Source organism: Buteo buteo, chromosome 9 (genome assembly GCF_964188355.1).
Source record: "Buteo buteo chromosome 9, bButBut1.hap1.1, whole genome shotgun sequence".
NCBI lineage: Eukaryota > Metazoa > Chordata > Aves > Accipitriformes > Accipitridae > Buteo > Buteo buteo.
The window spans coordinates 45,062,419-45,076,487 of record NC_134179.1 but is presented as its reverse complement, the minus strand read 5'-3'; the positions used below and the strand labels follow the sequence as shown (position 1 = coordinate 45,076,487).

At 40.4% G+C, this 14,069-nt stretch overlaps 1 protein-coding gene across 15 annotated transcripts in view; it reads left to right on the top strand.

Moving 5' to 3' along the window:
- The window catches only part of FBXL20 (F-box and leucine rich repeat protein 20), a 44,023-nt gene that overhangs the window by 20,160 nt on the left and 9,794 nt on the right, over positions 1-14,069 (top strand). For 11 of the 15 annotated variants that reach the window (XR_012651742.1, XR_012651745.1, XR_012651744.1 and 8 more), the window contains 7 exons: positions 4,286-4,340; positions 6,682-6,756; positions 9,213-9,307; positions 9,774-9,842; positions 10,037-10,132; positions 11,436-11,562; positions 13,577-13,651. Coding sequence is in view for 11 of the 15 variants with exons in the window: in XM_075036477.1 (XP_074892578.1) it covers positions 4,286-4,340; positions 6,682-6,756; positions 9,213-9,307; positions 9,774-9,842; positions 10,037-10,132; positions 11,436-11,562; positions 13,577-13,651 (592 nt within the window). In the remaining 4 variants the exon portion in view is untranslated. The remainder of the gene's footprint in view (positions 1-4,285; positions 4,341-6,681; positions 6,757-9,212; positions 9,308-9,773; positions 9,843-10,036; positions 10,133-11,435; positions 11,563-13,576; positions 13,652-14,069) is intronic. The other 4 variants (XM_075036482.1, XM_075036480.1, XM_075036481.1 and 1 more) reach the window with 2 other exon arrangements.

Below are 14,069 nucleotides of genomic sequence, written 5' to 3'. Positions count from 1 at the left end.
GTTTTCAATTCTCTCCTGGTGTAAGCGGCTTTTACTCTGTGCCACCTCCTGTTGCCTGCTAGCCCATTTTCAGCACATCCAGTCACCAGCACTGGCTTTGCCATCTGACCTTCAAGCCCCATGTTGGTGTATTCCTTGGAATCTTGAGTTCTGCTTGGGACAAGGAAGCGACAGAGTTCATGGGGGACCAGTGAGTTGGCAGCAAAGTTGCCGTTTCTCTCCTCCTGGCCAGCCCATCGGCATAAAATGAGTACAGAGCAAAATTTAACTTGAATAGTGAGTCACTGACATAAATTGGTGTTGATAATTTTAGAAGGCTAAAGGTCTAAGCTAGCTCACCTCAAAGCCCAGAGCATCCAGGGATTTCATTAGAGTCTTGACCCTAATCTAATTAGAGTGGCAGTGGGAAAGTGAGGAGTGTTAGAAAACCCTGAGTGGATTAAGAGGTTGAAACCTGAAAAATGCTCTAACTGCAATGTGTTTTTGCTAAATTGTCCAGTGCCAAACTGTTCAGGCGAAGTCCTGAATACAGGGAGTTACTTTGCAGTGAAACAATTCAATCTGCCGCAATACCAGACTTGTTTTAATTCCGTTTGGAATACTCAGTCTGCCTTCACCTATCATCACTGTTTGATGATAAAGTTATTGGTGTGGCTTATATTCTTACTGTCAACTCTGAAGAGTAAAAAGACCAATGTAAGAGTACAGCAGTCAACTGTGAGCAACACAGAAATCATCTGTGTTGGATGTGAGAATAAACATCCCAGTTATGTGCCTTTTGATCTATTAAGGCAGAATTGGGAAAACCATTATTCAAGTAGTACTGTTCAACCTGCTGCTACTTACTCTTCTCTGCTCTCTTCCACCAGATAAATGGAATCTGACTGGGGAAGCAGGTATTTTCTAAGGGTTTGGTGCTTTGGAACAATTCCAGGAGGAATTTTCCCTCTATTACTGAGAGAGGGTCTGGAGCTGAGTAGCTAAGTTGCATCCAAATTTCCTGTCAGCCCAGTATGCTTCCTCGTCGTCAAGTCCAGTTTTAATTGAGCCATAGGGTAACAGCAAGAATGCGTATTATTTCAAGTGAAAATATAGATTACCTTTGCTTTATTTTATAGTGTGCAGATTGCTGAAAAGAGACCCAGCATTTATGACCCATGCTGTACTCGTGTGGGAAGATGATGACTGCTCAATCATGGCTTAGCCACATGGGCAGCTTGTTTGTGGGTTTTTGGGTTTGTTTGTTTTTTCTTTTTTAATGTTCCCCAGCAGCTCCTTGGAGAAGAAAAAACCCATCCTCAGGGCTGCATTAGAAAACTTAGCTTGGGTCATTGTGCCTGCAAGACTTTAACCGTGTTCCTGCTGATCTCTCCAGTTCATGTGAAGGGTTGTAGTTTGAGCCAATTCTGAAATGACCAAAATGCGCAACAGAGTAGTGATTGCTGCTGAGAGTAATTTTTGCAGTCTGATTCTGCTGAGTCATTGGCCAATATTCTTGAACAAATGCAAGAGCAGCTCGGAAAACACTGAAAAATGCTCTTAAGCTTTTCAGGGCCAAAGTCTCTGAGTTAGACATGGGAACTCCTGGCAAAGCTCAGCAATGTTAACCTCAGAGGTGAGAGGGGCAAGTGTTTTGCTGCGTTGACATCCCTTTTACTGTGTGGGTAGACTGGGAAGGGAGGAGCAGGAAGTAGAAAAGAATTTGGCCAAGACCTAATAGCCCTGATAGAGGGATGAGATGGTTATTAATAGCCTGGGATTTCCATGGAGAAAGTAATTTTAATGAAAATATAGAAAGCTTGACCTAACCACTGTTCCCATGGAGGTTGATATTTTTTTGCTCCTACAATGGGAATCTAGGGTAAAAGGAAGAATTTTCCCTAGCTTCTATCATTTCCTCAGACTTTCCTTGTATTGTTGTACATTGACATTGTGCTAAATAAATCCTCAGTGCTCACATACATGCATGAATAAATGACATTTAATTCAAGGGGAAAACTTGTCTATAAGCAGTGAGAATGGAAATGCTGCTGAAATCCAGAAGTGGGTTCCCAAAACAGTGTAACAGTAAAGTGCATGTTAGCTCTTTTCCAGCCCTTCTAACTGTGTATGTCTCAGCATGTCACTGCAAATTTTGTCTCGTGATGAGATGCATAAGGAACAGATGAGAAGTATCTTGAACCAAACTCCTTGAATCTGTGAGTATCTTTGGGCAGTATAGAAACACAGGAGAGCATGTGGCTGTTTATTCTGCCATATCCTGACTTAACTGAACCTTTGACTGTTAAGCTACATGATACCTGTAAGCATCTGTGTTTTCATAATAGTCTGCATTCATCCTGTCAGTAACGTCCTTTTCCACCAACATTGATGTTTCTAAAGTGCTTTTTATAAACCTGCTGTTCCAGAAAGCTTGATCATGCGATTGTTGTATCATATTGTATCATCTGAGCCTTGCTTGTGTCCTCTCCTAAAATTTGAAAATCCATGATTTGCTATGGGTATATAGCAATATACAAATATGTGGGGGTCTGTGAAGGTGTGTGGCACCCATTAACGTGCATACAAAACTTGGTGTCAGTAGCAAAAGCCTGGATAACCCCTCATAGTTTATCTCTAGGACAAAGTGCAGTTTATCAGTGGTGCACACGATGTTTGTTCATTGTTCTTAACACCTTTTCATCCAGCTTTATCAGCATCTGTGCTATTTATTGAAATGTGTCCCTTGTACTTATCTGGGGAGATGAGTACATCATACAGCTTTCTTGTTTTTATATGAGAGTTTCAGTAACATGTTGGTACAGGGTGTTTGTTAAGTTTGTAAGTCACACAAAAAGAACACGCTGCCAGCAACATCTTCTCATTTCTGAGTCTCTTCCAGCACAGGCAGGTCTGCTGAGAATATAGAAAAGCTTACATATGCCCCCCAAGCCCGCAGTATTGTGGAGAGATGACTCAAGTGTTGCAAGTATCCAAATGATTGTTAATCTGGGTGTACACTGTTCTCTCTTGAGAAAGTCTGGAGATTTCTGGAGCAGTGGAGTTTTGTTTGTTCTCAGAATTTCTCCTGGACAGCCATACTTTATCTGACAAGAGTATTTTATAAAATAGTGTGCAGCATTGGAACAAAATTGCTTGCCCCATACCTTTAACACTTGCATCTGATAACATTTGCCTTCTCTTTCTGGTGCAAGTTTAAAATATTAAAGCATATGTGCAAGTGTTTTCTTGTAGTCGAACACTTGTATTACCTTTGCAAAAACACTTCATCCTATGGTTTTATAATTGCTATCAAAGAGAACGAGACCTTACTGTCTTTCTGCTGTCCACTTGACGACCTCTGTTTTGTGGCATATGGTTGTTTGAATACCTATAAACCATAAAATAACCATATTGATATATTGGTACAGATTTGGGAGCTTTAAATGGGCTTGGTACTTCCTTTATTCACGGATTGGAGTGTATATGCCCAAGATAAAAGCATGGATGTATTAGCCCAGTATAGCATTGCAAAGTATTACTGTCTAATTCCTTTATCCCAGTAAATAGGACAGCAACACCAGGGTGTTGGCCTGAAGACTTGGGTGTGCCCTGGCAGAGGAATGACATACCACAGAGGAGTGACCGCATCGGCTTAATCCTAAATGTGTCTCTCCTAGACACTGTACTGACACAACTGAACAAATCATCTGGCTGTGCAAGTTGCTTTGCAGTGTTGCAGAGCAAAATACTCCTACCTCTGTGTTAACAACACTTCATATTTAGCACAGCTGTGTGAAAAAGAAGAAATAATCCATGCACCAAAATCAGGCTGTTGTGTTGCTTTGGTCTATTAACTGCTAATTATTACACTTCCACTTTTGGAGAGCTGTTGCTAAAGATGATGCTTTTATTGAACAGAGAGGCACTGGGCACAGCCATGCTCCTGTGTCGAACAGGGGCCAAAACAGCCCAGTGTGACTGTTTTGCCATATCCTGACTTAACTGAATGTTTGACTGTTAAGCTACACGATACCTGTAGGCATCTGTTTTGATAAATAATCATTCAGTTTACTGTCAGTAAATACTACAAGGTGTGAGATTAATATTTCACAGTGGCTCAGTATCTGTGTTTTGCTTTCGTTTGTTAACTGCTAGGTCTGCGCTTCTTTTCACAGTTCAGCTTTCAACTGAATTACAAAGAAGTTTTGCTGTCTCCAGTCTTTTTTTTTTTCTCCTTTGTTTTCCATGTTCTCTTTGTTTTAAATGTAGATAACCAATAAGGTATCTTTTATTTCTGTTACAGAATTTTCTCTTTCCTGGATGTGGTCACTCTGTGTCGTTGTGCTCAAGTTTCCAGGGTAAGAACCTTCTTCCTTGCTGGTGGATTTTAACAGTTGATTTGGATTTAGGTGACAATCCTCTCCCTCCAGCCTTCCCTAGCATGTCAAACTGGGAGGATTTGTACCAGGGGGCTTTGTGCAACTCAGCTATTGTTATTTAGTGTCCCATATTAACGCTGCAATACCAGAAACTTCTGATGGCACCAGTGAAGGGGGACTCAAAACTTGAATACCATTTTGCTGGTATCCCAGGCCCTGAGCAGGTTACAAAGGGGAGGTGGCTGACTTTTTGCCAAAGAACTCTCCAGTCAGCCTGGGTTTGTACAGGAGCCCTGCACTGATGAAAATACCAAACTTGGATGAGTCTAAAATGGCATCTTGTGTTTTTTGGTGGAGATATAGAAATTTTGATTCATAAAGATGCTGCATGGTCAATGAAGGTTTACTTTCCTACTTGGATATATTTGAAGTAAGCATGGAAGAAAAATTAGTGTCCTGTTTTGTTCAGGGTTGTTTTTTTTCCTGAAGTAGCTCATAGTTGTGTGAGCTTCAGCTAATGAAATCCATCTTGCATTATTCGCTTGGGAAGATTCCTCTGACTGCAGGTCCAGTTATCTAGAGCTACCAGATTTGTTCAGATACTTTATCCTGCCAGTATCTAATAAGACACACAGAGGAAGCATCACCACAGCAAGAGTGGAAAGTCGGTTACAGGGGAAGGTGTTTATAGTGGTGTGTTCACCATACTGGCAGAGCTGGTGCTGAGTGACACATGTACAAAACTGATCAATCGTGGGTTCAAACTTGAACCAGAACTTGTTTCATTATTCAGAGTGCCTAAGAATAAAAAAAGAGACTATGCTTAAACATTTTTAATTGCATTAAAAATATCCTGTGTGATACCTAGGCATTATGGTTATCATCCCATGTTCTCTGAGTAACACAGGTCTTCTAGTGAAAGATCTTCCAGCTGAAATTCACTGTTCCAGCAGAACAATATTGACCAAAATGGGCTGACAAAGATACTTCCCAATGTCAAGGTGTACTCCCATTTTTTGTCACTTGTTGCTGCTTACACAGTCCACAGGGCATCAGAGAACATATTGTAAAGGACTAAAGTATCTGCACAGAGCTACAGAGAGGCTGTGTGTAATGTTCCCTACATCACACATTAAAATACACTGTGTTATAACTTGCATCCCCTGATGCATTTCTTTTCCACTGGAGCTCTTACTTTTCTCATGGCAATAACTAGATCTCAAAACAAATATCAGCAATAAGACTTAAAATGCAGAAAATCAATTAATACTTACAGTTCTGTTGACTGTTCTAAGTCTATACGTGGCTTGCACAAGAGCTAGTATATTGTGATGGAGATGTGGTTTAAAAATGTGCCTATATATGTGCATTCTTTCATAATGATGGACTCATGGTTATTAAGAGATCTGTTGTTTACTTTGATTATATAATTAAAACTTTAAGTATAGTACTGTGTTGACAACCTTTTTGATTCATTAAGGGCAGAATTATTAACTTTCAGTTCCTGGTTCTCATTTGTAGCATGAACCCTATGAGGTTTGTTTGTTTAAAAAAACCAAACCAAACGCATAAGTCAGAGGTAGTAAACACTGTCACCCTGGCAGTGGTGCATAGTTCTCAGGTAAGAGCTGGATGCTTTATCTGGACAGCTTACAAAGCTTTGAATTTCTCCATCTGTGGGACGCAGCACTCCATGCACCTAGCTGTGGAACTGCCTTGAACACCTCTTTCTGCTGGAGGCAAGAGAGAAGGTGTGCAAGATGACAGCCTCGTCCGTCGCTTACGGGATCTCACCGCCTAGTCCTCCATCCCAGCACCACCGAGTCCTCACACCCTCAGACTAGCTTCACTTCTCTTGTTAGTGTAGATGCCAGTTGTAGGGTCACCTTTGGGACTTGCTCTGTCCTGGTATCCTTCATCTTCGTGTTGGTCCTGCTAGCATCCCCTAAAGGCATTGTTTTAGCTGGCAATGCTGCAGAGGGGATTAGATTCCAGCCAGGACCGTGAAGATGCCCGCGTTCCACCGTTGTCTCCTGTCCCGGGCTCAGCATCTACACCTCCCGTGGGAGCAGAAGTGGCCGGGGCACCACGGGCTTGCCTGTTTTGGGGACTTGCGAAGAGTGTGCCATGTAGGTGAGGGGACTCTTGTCCAAGCAAGTGATTCTGGTAACTGCACAGTTTTCCTTGTTGGCTGTAATTACTTGTTGCTTTTGCATCTGAGACAGAATGTTGTTTCTAAAAGGAGCAAACTGTAACTAGGTCCCCACTGGCATTTTTTTTTCATATTAACAACACATTTACATTTTTTCCCCTGATAAAGGCATGGAATGTTCTGGCCCTGGATGGCAGTAACTGGCAGCGAATTGACCTGTTTGATTTCCAGAGGGATATTGAGGTATAATTAAGTGACATACAAACCCATTTTTCTTGTTAAAATGTAATTACAGCCTAGAATGGATTAATACTCCCAGTGTAACCCTTTTTACCTTCCCTGGAGATAGAAATCATTAATTTCAGTTCTTCTTAGCTTCAGGGAGTCTTTAAAGTCTTGGCAATCCATTCAGCTTTTGAAAATGGACAGAATTATATATCTGTATCAAGACTTAAAGGTAGTAATAGAAGGAGAGTATTTTTGTGTGTGTTCTGAAAACAGAAATAAGTAGAATAGGTACGTTCTTGTGGAAAACTACTGCTTCTGTACAGCAGAATTTAGGCTACTTTTCCTTTCACTCAAAGAAACGTTAACGTAGCACTTAGACCATTAAGACTGAATGTCTTCTGAAATATGGCCTGCGATATGTCTATCCTTTCCTGTCTAATATAAAAAAATTGAAATGTAAGCGAAGGTGATTCAGGGGAACGGGGTCAAAATTGTTCTGAAAAGATGCAGCTTTGGAAATGCTTCACTGTAGCTGTTCTAAATCTGTTAGATGTGGACTACTTGGCACTCATAGCAATAGATGCTGCTGTTGTGCTGTTCTTAAAACTAAAATTGCATTAATCAGGAAAAGGGATGAGAAAAAAAACCCCCCCTTAAGTTCCTTATCAGAATGTTATATCCTCTTCAAAACATGTTGGAGGAGGGAGATAGGGAGTATATCATTTTCAACTCGTTATAGACAGAGGCGTAAACCAGATGATGACTGAAGGTTCACACCTTGTGGGAACTGGTTGGAAATAAACACATTACTTGTGGAGGAAAGAGTTAAAATAATCTCTTTCTCCCAGCTGTGTATCTAAGCAGCTGAGGTGCACCGATAAAGGAACAGGCCTCTGATACTGTGACTTCTGTGTGCTTGCAGGGGTCTAAGTGGCCTGAGACTTCTTGAAGGAAGTAAATGGTGTGATTTTTGTTCTTCAAAATAAATACTTTATCTCTTAACATGCCTTGAAAGTTCTGGACCCATATAATTATTTACTTTCATAGAGGTAGAGCAAAGTTATCAGTAGTGCCTGGTCTATGGAGGTAGCAGGAGACGTGGACAGAGCGTCTCAGCCTTGCTGCTGTCGTTGGTCCGTGTAGGAGGGAGGGAGGCAGGAGTGCTGCAAATACACACGAGGCTCTTCTCATTCTTGAGTGGTTTTTCCATGGTTTTAATGTCTCTTTGTTCTCTAACACCACTCTATACGTCAAACACATGTTCTTGCATAAGCATGGACTTCCCCTTTTAAAACAAAATGCTTGAATATGTTGTACCTAACCTAAAAGTACCTGCTAGATTTTCTGATGTCCTAAATGTTGTTTGCTTTAAGGAATGTAAATCCATCAGTTGATGTAAATTCCATATATTATATAAACGTGTTTGAATCCTCTAATTCAAGCATGTGAATTCATAGGCTTGCTAGAGGAATTGCAAAAACACAGGGATTGTTTCAGATTCTCCGGCCCTTCTACATGGACGTGCAGGTCGAGCTTCAGTCCTCTGGCAGCCTTCGGCCAGGGCAGCGCTTCGGCAGAGCACTGCGGCTATAGAGCTGCTCCCGTAGCCCCTGAAAGCAAGCGGCCAGATGTCACCAGAAGCTCGTGCAGAGATCTAGTTAAGCTGGTGTCCCTTTTCTGATTGTGGTATTACGTTGTACCGAGCCTGATGCTTGATATTTCTTTTGGACTGGAAAAAGAGTATAGAAGAATATCTTCATCATTGTAGAGGTCTTAAATGCCAACTAGTACTTAGAAGAACCAAGCAATATTCCTGTTCTGTGATGAACAGCCACATAGACTATAGTAGAGGGGAAGGTTTTTTGAATTTTTGGACACGGATACAAATATTCTCTCAATGATTTTTGCACTTCATTCACAGTGAGAAATAGCTGGGTAAATGCTAGCTTGTAGTGGGGTCTTTGGAGGCTTCCATTAATTACAAATTTGAAATTTAAAAAACCATTTTTCTAGAGCTCTTGAACACAAATGTTTGAATCCCTTTTTCCGTGAGAATAAAACTCCTGGGCTGCTTCTGCCTCATCTCTATTTTGAACAGAAATTTAAGTATATCCATTTATAGTACATTGACTGTGCTTTTTTGTAAATCTTACTGCCCATGTTGTAGCAATGGCATTGCTTCTTTCACCTTCCTTGGTAGTCTGTATCGATGTCCAGGAGCTCCGAACTGGAGGAGATTCCTCAGTCATTAGCCTGAGCGGCTTTAGGTAATTGTTCCTTGTCTCTCCATCTTCAGAAGCTGAATACTTCTCCCTCTCCCTGCCTTAGGTTATTATCGTGGCATTTTTGTTTTCTTAGCACTGTTTTACCTAGAATAACAAACTGTTGTTAATCTGCAAAATTTTGAATTCAACTTCTTGAATCATCAGGTGACTTTTGGATTTTAATGTAGTCCTTTCTGTCTTCGACAGGGCCGTGTAGTTGAGAATATTTCTAAAAGATGTGGGGGCTTCTTGCGGAAGTTAAGCCTGCGTGGCTGTCAAGGAGTGGGAGACAATGCATTAAGGTAGTGGTATGGCTTCTTTCTGCTCTTAAATGTGACGTTAAGAATTATTCTGTTTCTACAACCACAGAGGATTGGAATAATTTATGAACACTTTGGAACTGAGATCTTTAGCCTGTGTGTCTAACTTAAAACATCGAGAGCAGTAACATATAAGCCTTTTTAACTCATCATTTTTTAACTTCGCACAGTAGCCATTTTTCTCAATTCTCATTAAACTAGTGCCAGCTGCTGCTATAGGCTAAGTAGTAATTGGCACTGAATTACAAGCTTTTGCCTTCAGGCTGGGAATTCCCAAGGCAAGATACAGGGCAACATAAATTATTTATTTTATTTATTTACTACTTCATTTTGTTTGAGACAATTTTGTAAAATTGTATCTGATATGTTACAGTTAAAACAAACACTGTAAAACATCTGGAAGGCTATTGCCTGGAAAATACTGTGTTTTCCCTTTCCTTTAATAAAGGACATTTGCACAGAACTGCAGAAATATTGAAGTATTGAACCTAAATGGCTGTACCAAGATCACAGATGCGTAAGTAAAATTCTTTTCTCTGTTTTCCCTGTCATCCCCTTTTCTGTGTGCACCATGTTACATTCTCCATCCCTTATTTTTTAAGGGAAGGCCAGGCTTGTGCGTGTGGTAGATAACACAATGTATGTCATGTGTAATGTATATGACTCGGAATAAATCTATTGCATGAGTGTGTCTTGTATGCTCTCTTTCAGTACGTGTACCAGCCTCAGTAAGTTCTGCTCTAAACTCAGGCACCTTGATTTGGCTTCCTGCACTTCCATAACCAACCTGTCTCTGAAAGCACTGAGGTAGGAGTCAACAACATTGACTTTTGCCGATTGATTCCAGATAGTGTGACCCACCATTGCCCCATGTGTCTCATGTGCCTTGGAGGAGACTGACGTGGGCTGAGGTGTAACTGTGACTAGAATTCAGGCATTCCCCAGCAGAGCTCAACATTCACATGTTGTGCCTCCTAGTTTGCCAAGGCAGAGGAGGAGGACTCAGTAAAAGCTGCCCTCGACCTTGTTTGTATCTGTCCTGATGGTTATTAGCAGTAGAAGAAGAATTATATTCTATTAAAGTCTTGGAGGAGGCATTTTGGGGGAGACAAAAGTCTTAGTTTGCCTTTTTAAAATACTTGTTTACTAACAGTCAATTTCTTCACTGTAAGTGTACCATTGTGTACTTAGCAATTGTTTACATAGCTAGAAGGTGAACACCAGCATGTGACTATTTGTCTTTTTAAACTGCTTAGGAGACATATTACTGCTTAAATCTGCTAAATGGAATTGCCAAGTAATCTAGAAAAGGAAGGGACAGACAGACATTGGTGGGAAGATATTGGGACAGAGAACGAGGCAAAAAAAACACTAAAGGTAACAGTAGAGGCCAAGCTATTAAAAGAAAAAAAAAAATCAAGTGATATACCAGTGGAATAAAAGAAAATACAGGAAAGCTGTACCATGGGGAAGAAAGTTCTGGAGGATGAATCTAGACACCAGAAGAAAACACTGATTTGAAAGAATAAATGAATGATTAAATTATTTTTGTAGCTACATTAAAATACTTTGAGCCTGGTTTTTCCTTCCCTTGAGGGTCTTCATCCTTGTCTCTAATTTCACATGGTCAAATTTGTATTCCAGCTATCTTAAATATGTGGTAGCATGTATATCTCTTCCTAATTACAAATTACACTTGAGTGTTACTCCTACTGGCAAATGCAAAGTTACACCTGGAAAGTTTGAAGCAGCATGGCAGAAATCAACCCTAATTTTCGCTTTCCTTGAGGGTGGTTTGGTTGTGTTCAGATCCAGAAAGCCCACAGTGTCTGTCCTTGTATAGGAACTGGGAGGTGTCCAAAATGGGATAAATCAGTGGTCTTTTACCCTACTAATACTCGGCTTTAGAGCTCCTGATACTGCCTCTGGAGAGCTCTTCACCCCTGGAGATTGTTTGACAAAAGTGTTCCCCGTGGGTGTGTGGGGTGTGGGTGTACATCTGTACTCACGTGGGTTCCAGAAATGGGAATTTCCTAGATTCTGGCTTGAAGCAGGATTTCTTTCCAAAACAAAACCAAGTTGCCACACGCTTCTCCTTTCACCTCCAAAGTGAGGGATGCCCACTGCTGGAACAGCTGAATATCTCCTGGTGCGACCAAGTGACTAAGGATGGCATCCAGGCTCTGGTGAGAGGCTGTGGTGGACTCAAAGCCCTGTTTCTGAAAGGCTGCACGCAGGTACGGCTCTATGGAGAGTGCTCAAATTGAATAATAACAGCTGGCTTATTTCTGCTGTAACTGAAAGTATAGGGATAAAGCATTGTGGATTTTTCTATTTCCAGAAATGTTACGTTACTGAAATTACTCACAATCTGTCTGTTGGAGATTAACTGCTCTTACTGAAATTCTTTAATAGCTTTGAGCTCAGCATGAATAGTGGGACAGTGAACAAATTGCATATCTAGCTGTAGAATCATTCTTCTTTTTTCCTGTCGGGAACACATTGCGCAAACTTTTTTAAAGAGGAGATAACTTTGTTATTCATGGCTAGACCCATCTGTTTCTGAAGGCTCAGAAAATTTTAGAAAGCGTGACAGTATTCATCAGCACTGGTGATAGTATTTCCTCTACATGTCGTTTGGATCTTGTAGTTAGTCAAAGAGAGTCACCGTGTATGTGAATCCTTGAAAAGACATTTCTGCAGCCAATCAGGAACGTAGTACTGTTCCCTCAAGTGTATTGTATAGCTCTTGAGCTGTAACAGTATATTTTGAAGAGGCTGCAGAGGCTGTGATGCTTGTACTTTGGAATATATAAATGGTGCATTAACTCTTACAGCTGAAAAGGGGTTTTTTTGCCCCCTTGTTATGCTTTTTGTCATTTAGACTAAGTTCCTTTAATCTTTCTTTACTGTCTTACCTGGTGAATCATTGAAAAGTTTAATATATTAAATAATTCCCTGTATTACAACTTTACTAAGTTATATCATTTAGGAACTGGGGTGTGGGGAACATCAACCTTGAGCATTACTCTTTTAATGAGCAAGAGCTCCTTGCAAAGCAATTTCACAAAGAATATGGGGACTAATTCTTATTTTATTTACTTAAGTGGGCTGGGGTCTTTTTAACGCAGACATAGGCTAGAAAGGAGCAAATGTGTATCTCAGAATCTTGTCCTTGAAAAAAGAGAGTAAAACTGACCCCACAGGAGTTGAAACCTGCGACCCAGAGACTCCCGAGAGTTTAAGAGCCTCAAGGTAGACCTGGAAAATGATCTGATCTGTTAGATCCTTGTACCCGAACAATGACAGCGCTTATTTGGTTTGGATTTGGGGGTTTTTTGGTTTTGTTTTTTTTTTTGAAGGTAAGGATTCCTTAAGTATGAGTCAATTAGTGCCATTTTTGTCTGCTGTGTGTAGATAAACAGCTATACAGTTTTGTTTTGCAAAAAGCATATTTCTCCTGTGTACGAACACAGGAAGTCCTGAAAGCTTATTATGATAAGCAAAGTAACAATACAGTGGTTATGTGCACAAAGCAATAATACCCTTGTGTGCACAAGAAAGCCCAGCTGTAAGGGCTATAGTCAGTAGTTTTTCTAAATTTATACTACTGTTGGATTTTTAATAGATGAGGTGGGTATACATGGCTGTAAAAATGACTTGATTAAAGATACAACAATCTCAGCCTATTTTGAGAATCCAGGTCGTAGAAACAGCTTGAGTTTCTAGTAATTTATGGAGTTGTGAGTAATATTGATGGCAATACATCCTTGTTATCAATTACTTGCCATCTGTTCTTATAGATTTAAGAATAGGAGGCTTTTTTATCATCAGAAAGCAACCTGGATTATGTTTGTGCTCCTCACATTGAAGTAAGGCTTTTTTTTTTTGAGTTCCAGTATTGCAATATAAAAATAGTGTTACTTACAGGCCATCACTAGTGAAGCATTTCCTTAATTCCTGTAAGTTATTTCTGATTTCACTACTTGATTTGTTAATTATGCATGTTTGATCATGCTTTTCTTCAAATCAGTAACTTAGTGTTGTGGGTCTTTGAACTCTGTTCCTGAGATGGTAAAAAAAAAAAAAAAAAAAGCATGCACTTATTGCTGTGTATTTTGAGACTGCAGTGTGTTGCCCTCCTCCCCCATAGGTATACAAACCACAGATACTTTATTGTTCTCAAAGCCTTATTTGAAGATTGCTTCAAGTATTAACAGGTTGCTTCAGTCTCTAAATTTTTCTTTGCAGCTTGAGGATGAAGCTCTGAAATACATCGGTGCACATTGTCCCGAACTGGTGACTTTAAACCTTCAAACATGCTTAGTAAGTAAAGCTTCCTATGATTTCCCAACTCAGCCATCATTGTGCATTTAGAGGCCATCTCTAAGCAGAACCATGCAGAATGTACTCCATCCCAGAAACGTCATCATCTGGGCAGACAGGGCAATTGTAAATTTACGAGACTTTTAAGAATAGTTGATGAAAAACAGCTTTTTGGTAGCATTCAGTAATGTTGAATAAGCCCCCAAAACACTGTGATAGCATTCACTTTGTCAGAATTGTTTGTCTCTTTGCCCTGCCCACGGGGTTTCTAAACTCATTTGCAGGACTAGCTGGAAAAATTCTTTCCATTGGGCTGGAGTGTTTGTGTGGTGATCTAGCCAGATGGTTCCTCTGGTCTCTTTATAAAATTGAACCAAGAAGTGCAGTTTCCCTGCACAGAAGGGCTTTAAACCAGTTA